The sequence below is a fragment of the Nelumbo lutea genome, chromosome 4 (genome assembly GCF_056320005.1).
Source record: "Nelumbo lutea isolate HS-2025 chromosome 4, American lotus-T2T, whole genome shotgun sequence".
NCBI lineage: Eukaryota > Viridiplantae > Streptophyta > Magnoliopsida > Proteales > Nelumbonaceae > Nelumbo > Nelumbo lutea.
Window position 1 is genome coordinate 10,867,067 of NC_142687.1, and position 14,558 is coordinate 10,881,624.

At 40.4% G+C, this 14,558-nt stretch overlaps 1 protein-coding gene across 4 annotated transcripts in view; it reads left to right on the top strand.

Moving 5' to 3' along the window:
* The window catches only part of PANK2 (pantothenate kinase 2), a 92,667-nt gene that overhangs the window by 46,142 nt on the left and 31,967 nt on the right, over positions 1–14,558 (top strand). For all 4 annotated transcript variants that reach the window (XM_088986355.1, XM_088986354.1, XM_088986358.1 and 1 more), the window contains 3 exons: positions 384–530; positions 622–780; positions 1,280–1,363. In XM_088986355.1, the coding sequence (XP_088842481.1) occupies positions 384–530; positions 622–780; positions 1,280–1,363 (390 nt within the window). The remainder of the gene's footprint in view (positions 1–383; positions 531–621; positions 781–1,279; positions 1,364–14,558) is intronic.

Sequence of the window (14,558 nt, forward strand, 5' to 3'; positions counted from 1 at the left end):
TAGCTTATAAAATTACATGTAGAATGTCCTATGATAAAGGATTGACCTTGATTAAGAAGGTTGTTTCTCTGAAGATTCCAATGCAAGTTTGCAAGACAATGTAACAAATGCCAGGAGAAAGTATTAGAGGGAGGACTATGTTTTCCAGGAAGTCCTTATTCATACATACCTTTCTACGAAAAACATTTTTGTGTAACTTAAATACATTTTTGTTATTTTCATTTGTTTTCTGTATTTTATTTTTGCAACCTGTGTTACTTGATGAACAAAAGTGACTATAGTAGTGGTTGAGTACATAGCTCAATTAGGTAATTGTTTCTGTTATAACTATTCTTAATGTTTCCCACATTATGCTAATTATTAATATCTTTTCTAATTTATAGGAGACAAGACTGCTAGCCCTAATTGAAGGTGTACTTGCAGCAAATATCTTTGATTGGGGTTCTCGTGCCTGTGTGGATCTTTATCACAAAGGGACCATCATTGAAATATATCGAATGAGTCGCAAAAAGATGCAACGGCCTTGGCAGGCAAGTGAAGCAAAATGTATAACTGTAGCATTAGGAGTCCATTTTTCCAAGCGATTTTCTGTACCTGATAATTAGCTTTTCTTGCTTTCAGGTGGATGATTATGACATCTTTAAGGAGAGAATGCTGGGTTCTGGAGAGAAGAAGCCTAGGCCACATAGAAGAGCATTGCTGTTTGTGGACAATTCAGGTGCTGACATTGTTCTTGGGATGCTTCCACTGGCACGGGAACTGCTTCGCCGTGGTACAGAGGTAAATTTGTTTGATGGTGTTACTAAACAAGGTCTAGAATCTTCACTTTTGGTATTGTCTTCTACAACCTTGTTTAGAATCTTTGTGTTGGGACTAACTTTTAGAACTCATTGTTTGGTACATGTCCTGCCCCACTTGCCTGAGACATACAGTTATTAAACATGAAATAGGCTATATATTAAAGAGCTGTTAGCATATAGACTCATCCATCTTTATATAAAATGTGTCCTATAGACTAATTGTTTTCTTCCAATCTCACCATTGCCACGTCCAGAAACAATCATTGTAATGTCATTTCAATCCATCCAATCTGAAATTTCACCAAACCTTGGGAATTGTATCATTTTTTTCGAGGATTTGCACTTTCTGATGGTTTGGTGTTCAAAGGTTATATAGTCCACCATGCCTTGTAGGTTTAATTTCTTCTGCAATTTATTTTTTCTTGTATTATTATCAGGAAAATTGCTCAAGTAACAGACACGTGTACAAATTTGATCAGGTTGTTCTGATTGCAAACTCCCTTCCTGCACTAAATGACGTAACTGCAATGGAACTTCCTGAAATTGTAGCTGAGGCTGCCAAGGTTTGTGGAATAAAGAGTTACTTGTTTTTCCTCTTTATCTAATATTTCAGTATCTATTAAAACATATTTTTGTCAGATGTGTATTGACAGGATTATCAGCACAAAATGAGATCTAAGTATTAAAATGTACAAAGGATTGATTTGTTGAGGACCCCTCACATAGGGGGATGTTTTGGTATCATCAGATTGTAATATACTTCAAGTAGAAATCACTGATTGTAGATTTAGTTGAATTTCTTGTGAAAGGAAAGGGGAGGAAGATAAAGATTTCAGTAGTAGAGAGGAAAAGAGAGGGAGAAAAGAGTAGGAAGTCAACCAGGATTTTTAAATTAACCCTAGCCGCCAACCCCTCATTATATTTATACTTAACTTAAAGGATGATATATTACAAGGATGCCCTTAGTAGGGCGGCTACTAATGTGGCTGAACAGTCACAACTTAAAAACATAAACTAATGGGCCTAAAGCCCAACAACTTCCTAACTAAATACCCTATCCTGGATTGGCATGACCATACAAGTCCCATCTAAGACCAATCGACTTGTCAAAAGCATGGTTCACAATTTCAATATTGATGGACATTTTACCCTGTAAAGATGAAGAAATTTCGGAAATATTCGCTAAGATCTTTGGAAAATCTAAAAAATCAAGAAAGACTTCTGGAAACATGGGCTTAATTATTAAACCTTCAAGGAATCATTAGAATAAGTATAATTACACATTTATGGCTCAAAAAACCATAGCAAAGAACTATATGAATCAAATAGGAGAAAATTGAGACTTTACTGGTATCTTTCTCTTTTTCTCCCTTTTAGTCTTTTAACTATCTTCTCTTCATTATGTTGAGAATATTTATGTGAAAGGGTATTATTGTCTTTTACATATGTTTATATTTGGGCGTCCAAGTAGGGGCATACTTGTAATATTTTTCAAAAAGATATAGTTTTTTAGTTTTGAGGGTGTGAACAATGACACACCACTCTTCTTCAACAAATCTCTTTCTTCTTCCTCTTCTCTCTCTTATCCCATCTCCTATACTTTCTATTTGGTATCAGAGCACCTCAAGGATCTTCTTTTTAGAGAAAAGTTTAACCAGATTTCATTAAAATAAAAAGGAGTACATGAGAGGATGTACAAAGCAGGGGAGAACCCCAAAGATTACAAAGGAGGAATCCTATCACTATACAGATTTTCTAAGCAAGCACTCAATTTAGCTAAGCAATCTGCAATAGGATTAAATTCCCTTGGAATCCAAAAAGGTTTGCATTTAAACTGTCTAGGGAATCCTTTGCTTCTGCCAAATAATGGCTTAACCTCCAAGGACCCCCTTCATTGTCCCTTAACCATTTGATGGCATTTGCTGAGTCCCCTACGATGGAAAGATTCTAAATACCCAAACTTTTAGCTATTCTGATTCCAATGAGAGCAGCCAACACTTCAGCCTTAGTTGAGTCAGTGAAACCGATTGGTCCACTATAAACCCAACAAATGTTACTGAAGAAAACTGAAGAGAGAGCTTGGGAGTTCGGCAATGAGGGTTTGAGAATGAGAGTTTCGAACTTACTCTCTCTCAGCACCCTAACACTATTTTATTAAGATAGGTTTGAATAATTACAAGGAGGCCCTTAGTTGGGCAAGAATTTACAAAGAACTTAATATAGACAGGATGGGCCCAGAATAAGGCCCATTACAGAAAAACATAAATAATAAGAAAGAATAAACAGCCTATGGGCCATTCGGCCCTTCTTCTCTACATTCCCCCTCAAGCTGAGCATAGATGTCAATCATGCCAAGCTTGCTGGTATCATGCTGAAGTTTTGCCTTGGGAATGCCTTTGGTGAGAAAATCTGCTAACTGTCCTTCAGATGTGATGAAAGGAAGACACACTTCACCCGAAGAGACCTTTTCCCTAATGAAGTGTCGACCAACTTAAATATGCTTGGTTCTATCATGTTGCACTAGGTTGTGAGCAATGTTGATGGCAGCCTGATTATCACAATACAACATCATTGGCTTGTCATATTCAACCCATAGTTCTTACATCAATGATTTTAGCCATAATAATTCATAAACTCCATGTGCCATGGCCCTGTATTCAGCTTCAGTAGAAGACCGAGCAACAACCGATTGTTTCTTGCTTCTCCAAGAAACAACATTACCAGCCACCAAGCTGCAATGCCCAGAAGTAGATCTTCTGTCATCAATGTTTCCGGCCCAGTCAGCATCGGTGTAGGCTTCATGTTTCATATGACCATGCTTGGCAAACAGAATACCCTTTCTTGGGGAGCCCTTCAAATAACATAGGATTCTCTCTGCTGCTGCCATATGAGTGTCTCGGGGAGCATGCATGAATTGGCTAATGCAATTGACTACATATGCAATATCTGGCCGAGTCATGCATAGGTACAAAAGTTTCCCAAGAAGTCTCTGAAAGATTCCTTTGTCTTCTAACAATGTCCCTTCTGAGGCTGAGAGTTTATGACTCATATCAATAGGAGTAGCAACTTGTCTAGCATCCATCTTTCTAGTTTTAGAGAGAAAGTCAAGAACATACTTCCTTTGGGAGATAAGAATCTCATCCTTGGATCGAGCCACTTCTATGCCAAGAAAGTATCTCAATTCCCCCAAATCTTTAATCTCAAACTCTGTATGGAGAAAAGATTTTAGATCATGAATTCTTGAAACATCATTACCAGTCACTACAATATCATCTACATACACAATGAGGTATATTGCCAGAAGTCCACTCCTCTTCACAAAAAGAGTATGATCGGACTGTGTCTGCACATAACCAAAGTTAACAAGTGTTGTTCTAAATCTCTTAAACCATGCTCTAGGGGACTGCTTTAGTCCATAAAGAGATTTCTTCAGCCTGCATACCTTCCCTTTCATATCAGTTCCATACATCCTTGGAGGAAGAGACATATAAACCTCCTCATGTAATTCACCATTCAAAAATGCATTCTTCACTTCCAATTGATAAAGGAGCCAGTCAAAGTGAGCAGCTAAAGATAGAAGAACCCTCACAGATGTCATCTTGGCAATAGGTGCAAAGGTCTCCAAATAATCAATCTCATATGTCTGTGTATAGCCTTTTGCAACCAGCCTGGCCTTGTACCTTTCAATGGTGCCATCAGCTTGGCATTTGATAGTAAAGACCCACTTGCAATCGACTGGATCCTCCCCTTTTGGCAAATCCACCACTTCCCATGTGTCATTCTTGTGTAGGGCATCGATATCAGATCTCATAGCATCCCTCCATTCTGGAATCTTAAGAGCTTCTGACACAGACCTGGGAATAGGGTTAGAAGCAACAGAAGAGAGATAGGCAAAGTATGAAGGTGAAAGCAAACTGTAAGAAAGGTGCTTGGAAATGCAGTGTGCAGTGCACTTCCGTTTTCCTTTCCTAACAGCAATGGGAATATCAAGGTCAGGGAACGATGACTCCAAAGGTGCTGAAACAGTATCTGTTGTCTCTTCTGTGACTGGAAGTGTATGAGGCTCATGTATTGTAGGAGAAACAGCATGCACATTTCTGGATCTTTGCCTTTGATACACCTTGGGATTGAGGATAGGATGAGGAGGTAAAGAGGGAAGAACACTGGGACAGGTAGAATGGAATGACTGATCCGCCCTTGATACATTTGAAGGAGAAGCAGACACATCAAGAGACTCAATAGGGACAGGAAGAGGAAGAGCAAACACCTGTGACAAATCCTCCCCCTATGGACAATGTCCTTCTGGAGAGGAACCATAAAAGGGGGAAAGCTCATCAAAGGTGACATCCATTGAGACATACCGAGTGCCAGTCTTTGGATCAAAACAACAATAACCCTTCTGTGTGGGGGAATAACCAAGGAAGATACACTTTTGAGCTTTGGGTTCAAATTTATGCCTTTGGACACTTGGAACATGTACATAACAGGTGTAGCCAAAGACACGAATAGGAACAGGAAAAAGGTCATTGTCTGGATGAAGGAGATTGAAGGGAGACTTAAACCCCAAAACCCTGGATGGCATACGGTTTATAAGGTAGGTAGCAATAAGAACAACATCACCCCAAAACCTTGTAGGGACATGTGAGGCAAATAAGATACTTCTTGCAACTTCAACAATATACCTATTTTTTCTCTCAACAACCCCATTTTGTTCTGGGGTCCTAGCACATGAGCTTTAATGAATAACCCCCATGTCAGAGAGATAGCAGGATAGGTTCTTCTCAAAGTATTCTTTTGCATTGTCATATCTGAAAATTTTAATCCTGGTATCAAATTGGGTTAGAACAAATTCATGGAATTGTCTTAGAAGTCTTGGAACATCATCACGGGATTTCATCAGGAATATCCAAGTGAACCGAGAAAAGTCATCAATAAACAGGATAAAATATTTGTAGCCACCCATGGAGGGTAAGTGGTAAGGCCCCCACACATCAGAGTGCACAATATTAAAAGGAAAATATCTTTTATTGCTCAAAGGATAATTGTTTCTACAATGCTTTGACAATTCACAAGACTCACAATGAAGACTGGACAAACTAATTCCCTTAAACAGTTCAGGGAATAGATGACTCAAGGCAGAAAAAGATAGATGACCAAAACGACGATGACACAACATAATCCGACTAACAGACTCTGAAGAAACAGATCCGAGAGCAACATTCCCAAGATGATCAGTGCATTGTCCCGGAGTATCAAGCAGGTATATTCCGTTCGCCTCATGCCCACTCCCAATCACCTTCTGAGACTCCAGATCCTGAAAAACACAGTAGGAAGGAAAAAAAGGTTACACAACAGTTTAGTGACTTGGTTAAACTACTTACAGACAACAAATTTGTATTTAATTTAGGTACATGAAGGGCAGAAGGTAGGAACAAGGAATTCGTAGCCTTGATGGTTCCCTTACCAGAGATAGGGGCAAGTGAACCATCAGCTAAAGTGATTTTATCATGTCCAGGAAGCAAGTCATATGAAACAAACAAGGTAGAAAGATTGGCCATATGGTCAGAAGCACCTGAGTCAATAATCCAAGGGATCTTGAGATTACCTGAAGTGGTAGCATGATTAGCAGAAGCCCTTATACCTGAATGAGAAAATGCAGAAGAAGCAGAATTTCCTGAAGGGTTGGAAGGAGAAGTCACATCACCCAACTGACTGATCATCTTCCCAAACTTTTCATATTCTGCACTCATGGCTGCCAACTGTGCAGAAGCAGACATCTCTTCACTATTTGGCCTGGCAGCTACATTTGCACTTCTTGATCTTTTACTATCATGTTTTTTCTGAAACCGAATGGGAACAAGATTAGGATGTAGAGTTTCCAGCACTTGTCTTTGGTATGCTTCAACTTCTTGTAGTACTCACATATAACTTCTTTCTTTCTTGTGCCACCAGAAGTTCCAACATTCCCTTTAAGTTTAACCCCCATATTGGCAAAGTGATCACTAATATCAGCCCCTTGAACCTGGACAGCCCTTCTGCTCTCTTCACTACTCACCAATGCATAAGTTTGTGATAACGAGACAAACTCATTGGAAAGAATATTTTGTTTTGTGATATCATATCTTGGGTTTAGTCCAGTTAAGAACTCAAATACCCTGTTCCTTTCAACCAATTTTCTGTAGGTCTCTGCATCATTGGTGGTGTCCCAAGTTACAGCTTCTATAAGGTCAATCTCTTGCCATAGAGACTTCAGGGTTGAGAAATATACAGCAAGAGGCTTCTCCCCTTGCCTTAAATTCTTTACATCACTTCTCAATTTATATGCTTGGGCCATATTGAGTTTTTGGGAATAGGTTTCTGCAACACTGTCCCAAATTTCCTTTGCTGAGTTCATCCATAGGTAGTGTTGGCTAATTTGTGGCTGCATTGAGTTCACAAGCCACCCAATGACAGTGTAATTTTCTTGCATCCACTTCTCGTAGGATGGATCATCTGCTGGGGGAGCCTTCTTACTCCCGAAAATGAACCCCCACTTTCCTCTACTACATACATAAATCTTTACTGATTGTGACCATGCCAAATAATTAGTTCCATCTAGTTTAACTGTGGTCACAGTCAATAAGAAATCACTTGGAGTCCCTTGAACCAGTCCATATTCAACACCACTTTTGTTTTCAAACTCTGAGGAGTACATCATGTAAGCACTTCAAATATGATTTCAGATGACTTCTACAAGTATACTGAATGAGGACGAGCAAGAACCGAGTTCAGCCGACCACGAGAAGGCAATACACTGAGTTCAGCCTTCAAGAAGTAATCAGAAACTTCTAGGCACTGAGCACTCAGCCGAAGTACCTTTTCAAATCTGGACTTCAAGGTAACCACCAAAGAAATAACCAAGAAGAGTAAATACCAATTGGTATTGCTGAAAAGGCCTTTTTACAAACACAGTGTGGGCAATAGTGACAACCCCACTGTCAAAAAAAAGAAGAAAAAAGGCCTGAAGAACAGTTCGTACAGCCCCCCAAAAACAGCCAAATATAAGTAACAATCCACAGCCTTGTTACAAGGATGTTTCGGCAGTTTTGATAGTCCAAGAAGGAGTGAAAGCAGCCCAGAAATTTCTGGGTTAAACCAGATTCAATGGCAGCCGAAGGTAGTACAGAACAACCAGAAATTTTCGGACACTTCAACAGTCCAAACACATCAGAAAATAACCCAGAAATCTAAGCACAACTTACAGTTTCGAGCTTTAAACCAGAACCGAGCTGTTCCCCTTCCTTTTTTTCTCTGATTCTTCCTGGTCACCGAACCACTTCTCCAAGAGATTCTAGTCTTGGGCACTTCCAATGACCTCCAAGAATCAGGCAACATGAGCCTAAGCTTCCAGCCCTAGAATATTGAAGTTCAGGCCTGCTCTGATACCATGAAGAAAACTGAAGAGATGAGAGCTTGAGACTTCGGCAATGGGTTTGAGAATGAGAGTTTCGAACATACTCTCTCTCAGCACCCTAACACTATTTTATTAAGATAGGTTTGAATAATTACAAGGAGGCCCTTAGTTGAGCAAGAATTTACAAAGAACTTAATATAGACAGGATGGGCCTAGAATAAGGCCCATTACATAAAAACATAAATAACAAGAAAGAATAAACAGCCTATGGGCCATTCAGCCTATCTTCTCTACAGTTACCTCTTTCATTCCTTAAGAATCCCCCTATTCCAGCAAACCCTGGATTGCCTGCAGGACTCCCATCAAAATGTAACAACATTCCACCTTCACTGAGTGAAACTGGATGTCTTAAGGGAATCTGAGTGGAATGAGGGAGGAAGAGAAAAGTTTGCAAGTTTCTGTTGAAGTCATTGATTGAGAGATCTTGGAATAGCTCTGAATTAGCAGCCCAAAAGTTACAGTGATAGGTGATGTCTGAAAGTAACTCTTCTAGATTGTTTCTATCTTCCCAGACACCCCACATAACTGCATGTAACACCATTTGCCAGTATGCTTTGCCTCTTTTGCTTAGGCCACAGCCTTGCCACTGATGAACTAAGTCTTGAATATGTTCTGGGTTGACCCAATGGTATCCTATCAGATTTAAGAAATGCAGTCGGACATTTCGAGTGAATTTACAATGAATAAGAAGGTGGTTAGCTGTTTCTCCATCTTGCAGGCACAAACAGCAAGCATGGGGAGAAATGTAAAGTCTTCCCAGACTTTTCTTCTGAAGGAGGTCACATGTATAGACACGTCTCCCATATAAAGAAGCACACTCTAGAAGGGGGATGTGTTTGCACCAGATTTTCTTGAAGGGGAAACAGGACCTGTGTTCACCTGTTGAAAGTGCCTTGAACAGAGCACCTCAAGGATCTTGGGAATGCTCTTTCTGCTGAGTGCCGTACCCAAGAAGGCCTGCTAATGTCAAACCGCTGCCAAATGACATCAACAATTCATATAGGTGGCAGCAACAACTCTTGAAACTTATACTGTTGGATGCGCCCTGATTTTAGTTTTTTTTTTTTTGTATGATTTTTACATCCATTTGAAGCCTTTATGATTTTTCCTTTGTTTTTTGGACCAAAATTTGCAGAAAATGCAGATATGATGTTTGGAGTTTTTTTGCACATTTAAAATATTTTATTTGCATGGAACCTAATGCTCTTGGGTCATTTCAAAGGTCTGGAATGTTAGGAAGTTGTTTCACATTTTTCTGAGCCCTAGATAATTTTTGGGAAAATTTTTTTCTCTTCCTATTTTGTCGACAGCCAGTTTTTGGCCTCCTTTTTGGGTCTCAGCCAAGATTAGACCTGTATATTTGGGTCTTGTGTGTACCAGTTGATTGTTGGAGTGTTGTTGGGCTGTCAAGAAATAAGATTGTGAGAGATGGAGTTGTCTAAGTCAGTCCAGATTGTTTTTGTAATGTTTCCTAGAAATCTTAACACTGCTAGTGGCATGATAACCACCCACCATAAAGTTTGACAGAACCAATTTTTTGGAATGGTCTCAATTTACAAAGCTTACCATTGGATGTGGGGCCACTCTGTCCGTAGGGTAGAATGTACCTAGTCTATCTGTTATGTTATTCTGTTATTCTAGTTCTGTTATTTACGTTTCAGTTTTTATATTGTTAAGTGTTATGATGTAAACACCAAGGGTAGATATGTCCTTTCATGTAACTAGCATAACATATAAATATTAAATTGAAGTGGCAGCGGCAGATCATTGAGAATCTGTCCTTCCTTTCAAACCTGTGTTCTACTGTTCTCTCACTCCTCTTTCTCCTCTTTCTTCTTCACTTTCTCTTCTGTTCGAACCTAAATTTTCTTAGTGCCCAAGACTGATAGCAGTCTTGAACATCTTCATGGTATCAGAGCCAGGTTAGGGTTTCTCATGTGAGTCTAATACCAACCGACCACATGAGAATCTCTTAGGACTGGAAGCTGAAAAGGTGGAGTTCGCAGACTGATTCTTGGAGATCGCCAGAAGTGCTAACAGCTGTTGGAAGCTTGTTATGGTTGCGGAGTGTTGGTGGTCAGGAAGGATCAGAGAAGACTAGGGTTTGGGTGACCTTGGAAGGCAGCGAACAACATCCTATTGTAAGTTTTTTTATTTTCTGAGAGATGTACTATCAGAGAAGATAGGTTGGACCTATCTAGCAAGGGCGGTCGAACCAATCTAGGGTTTTATCTTTCTATTCTCTAGGGTTTTGTCTTAACCCTGCGGCAAACCCTAGTACATGACTGAACCTTGTGATCTAATACTGCGGCAAACCCTAATAGTTCTCTCAACATTGATCAGTTTTAGGGTTTCATATTAACCCTAATACAAGCCTTATCCGTACGGTACTGTCTGGAGTGTACGGATGAGAATTCACTTTAAGGACTGATTAAAACCCTAATTTTGCCAAGCATATCAGACCTATTTTTAAGCTGTTTTCAGAGTTTTTTGGGGTTTTCAAACTCCCTTAAGGGGTTAGAGCTCTACGGACAGCTACTGTTGTGGTTGCTAGTTGATTTCAGATCAGAGTTATCCCAGTTTTGTGCACATACACTATGAATACAGATCATGCCTATATTGTTTTTTGATTGTGATTGGTAGTCCAAGTGTTGTTTTAAGACTTGATCGAGATGGAGTTTAAAAATCAGGCAGAAGGCAGCTTTGGGAACATCGGTTATGGTAGTGTTCCTAAGATGGGTGGTCAGATTACAACCGTAAATTCAGGTGCTCTAGCTTCAGCCTACCATGCCTCAGCTCCAGGTACTACTGAACCTTGTTGGGTAATAGATTCAGGTGCATCCGACCACATGGCTAGCTTGCCTTCACTGTTTACCACTTAACATTTGTCATCTGGTAGGGATAAAGTATCTATTGTTGATGGCTCCCTGGTTCCTATTTCTGGGAAGGGGGACATTAAGTTATCAGATACGATCTCCTTGTCTTCTGTCCTACATGTTCCTAAGCTTGATACTAACCTCCTTTCAGTCAGTAGTATTACCAAACACATGAACTGCTCAGTAACTTTCTTCCATAACCGGTGTGTTTTTCAGGACATGGAGACGAAGAAGGTGATTGGGACTGGCCATGAGACGAATGGGATCTATCTGCTCGGGGAGAGTTCTCGTCGGGAAGAGTCAGTGGGTAAGAGGTCACTTGTTTCCCAGAGTGTGCGCTCGGTTATGCTTTGGCATAACCGATTGGGTCATTTGTCTTTTCGGTCCTTGTTGTCAGATGTTTATGTTTATGTATTCAGGTTTAGTACCATAAGGGTACTGATGTAATTTCCTCTTTGATTACATTGTTCGGCTGTACTAGTATAAATAATAATAGATCATTCTTTCGCCCCCTAAGTTCAATAGGGGCTTTCAGTCCTCTCGGCTCTCCTCTCCTCTCTCCCGCTCTTCTCTCCTCTTGTCTATCACTTGCTCCTGCTCTTGCTCAACATGGTATCAGAGCAAGTTCGTCCAGGCCTGAAAACAATTAGTTGAGGTCATTCTCCAATGCCGAGTAGGTTGCCTCTTCATCTCCTAGAAGTTGTATCCCTGATGCTCGACTTCAAGAAGGAAGAAGGTGTCGACCTGACTGTTCAGCTTCCTAGCGCAGAAAAGAGTTCTGGTACAGAGTCTTTTCGTATTCCAGCCCATATGCTGTTTTCATTGATTGCTCGGCTGTAGAGAGGCTGTCACCTGATGTACGAAGAGGAGGTTCTGGTTTGCAGAGAGGCTGGAGTTCAAGAAGGTACTATCCATCTGCTGTTCGGGTGCCCTGGTATTCAACTGAATCTGTTTTTTGTTGTTTTTTCTTCTTGCACCCTTTGATGGATTGTTGATGCCCTAAAAATCCGAATGTGGTGTTCTCCTCTGGTGTGTCACTACTATTCGGCTACATTGTTGATGGACTGAAGTTTTTTTTTTCCTTGACTGTTCTTGCTGTTCGGCTACATTATTGATCTCAGTGACTGTTTGGCTACCCTGAAGTTGGTGTCAGCCGATTAGGTGTATGGTGAACTATCACCTTGTGTCTCTCTTTCTACTAAGGAGTTGTATGAAAATTGTAAAACCATAGGTCATACAGACCTGGTTATGTACTGCATTGCAGTGTTTGTATGTTTGTTCATTGGATTCCTACAAAAATTGTAGGTCATACAGACTAGTCCAAGTGCTGTAGCAACAGTGCTTGTTCTTGGCTCTCTGTGAAACTGCAGGTCAGAAGTACCTAGTTGTATGCTGAAATAGCAAGTGCTTCTTCTTTTGTGAACTGAAGGACATAAGATCCCTTTTCTGTAACAGCTCTGTGAGGCAGTGTGCCTTGGGTGTTGTGTGTTCTTAAACCTGAAATCATGAATAGTGAAGATTCTGCCACATCTGGAATCTCCACAATGCTGAATGGAATAATGAGTTGGGGTGGTGACCTATCCTTCCCTATGGCTGTTGTTCCTCTTGATGGATTAAATTACCTAGAATGGTCAAGAGGGATCAAGTTATACATCATTGCAAGAGGGAAGATAGGCTACATTAACGGGAGGATAAAAGAACCATCCTCCGGGAGTGCTGAATATGATAGATGGAATCAGGAGAACAGTATTGTTATGTCCTGGCTCTTGGTTTCCATGCAGCCTCAAATCAAGAAGAATTTCATGTGGGCTGAAACTGCGAATGAAATCTGGGAACAAGCAAAGTCTACATATTCAGAATTGAGACACTATGCCAAAATTTATCAACTGCAGACAACATCTTCTACTTGTAGACAGGGGGAGAGGAGTTTATCGGTCTATTACTCTGACTTAACATCTGCCTGGAAGGAGTTGGATCACTACCAGAGTGTGGATTGGAAGTGTGATGAGGATGCTAAGAAGTACAAATAGATAGTCTCCCAGCAAAGGGTGTTTGCATTCTTACATGGTTTGAATCCTATGTATGAATCTATCAGAGTTCAGATTCTCAGCTCTAAGGATCTCCCTTCTGTTCAGGAAATCTATGCTCTTGTACAATCTGAAGAAAGCAGGAGAAATTTAATGAACAGCCCTGGTGGGGATGATGTTGTGTTAGTTGCAAAAGGGGGTGTATCTACTGGTGGGGGATCTTCCTGGAAAGGAGATCTCCAGAAAAAAATAGAAGATAAGGAAAAATTGTGGTGCACTCATTGCCAGAAACCCCGACACACCAAAGATACCTGTTGGGATCTTCATGGGAAACCAAAATGGGCTCAAGATCTAACTAAGAAGCAAAGTTCAGAGGTGAATAAGAAGTACGGACAGCAAAATACAAAGAAACATCACATGGCCAACATGGCTACTCGGGAGCATCAGCCTACCATTTCTACTATGACTCAGACACATCTCACTGGACCTGACCCGGGGGAGGACATTATGAATTCCTTCCGTGACCATTTAGAGCTCTATGGTAGAGCAATTCGTCAGATGGATACTCCTCCCTCAACCTCATTTGCATCAATGTTAGGTAACCCTGCCACTGCTTTCCATGTTGCTTCTCACACCCATGACTCTCCATGGATCATTGATTCTGGAGCATCAAAACATATGACTGGTACGTCCTCTTACTTTCAAACCTATCACCCTCTTTCTGGAAGAGACAAGGTGAGACTAACCGATGGATCATACTCTTCCATAGCTGGTCAAGGAACCCCCTCTCTTCCTCTTGGCCTTACCCTCTTTGATGTTCTTCATGTTCCAAACTTTCCCATTAATATTTTCTCTGTTAGTAGTGTTACTAATTCCTTAAATTGCTTAGTGACTTTTTTCCCTTCTCATTGTGTGATTCAAGATCTAGCCTCGGGGAGGACGATTGGTAGGGGTCGTATGGCTGATGGACTTTACATGCTGGAAAATAAGGCTGATCTTCATGTTACAAGGTCTATGAGTCAGTCCTGTAAGAAAAAAGTCTGTTTATGGCATTGTCGTCTTGGTCATTTGTCTTTTGAGTCTTTGAAAGTTGTATTCCCAGAACTGTTTAAGTCAATGTCTATCTCTGACTTTTCTTGTCAAACGTGTCAGTTGAGTAAACATTGTAGAACTCATTTTCTTCAAAGACATAGTAAATCTGAATCTCCATTTCACATTGTTCATTCTGATGTGTGGGGCCCTGTTACTTTACCATCTGAGAGTGGCTACAAGTATTTCATTACCCTCATTGATGATTATTCTAGATTTACATGGGTATATCCGATGCGAACCAGGGAAGAAGTACCAAAAATCATTCAAGATTTCCAGCGGATGGTCTTCATTCAATTTCAAACTGAAATCC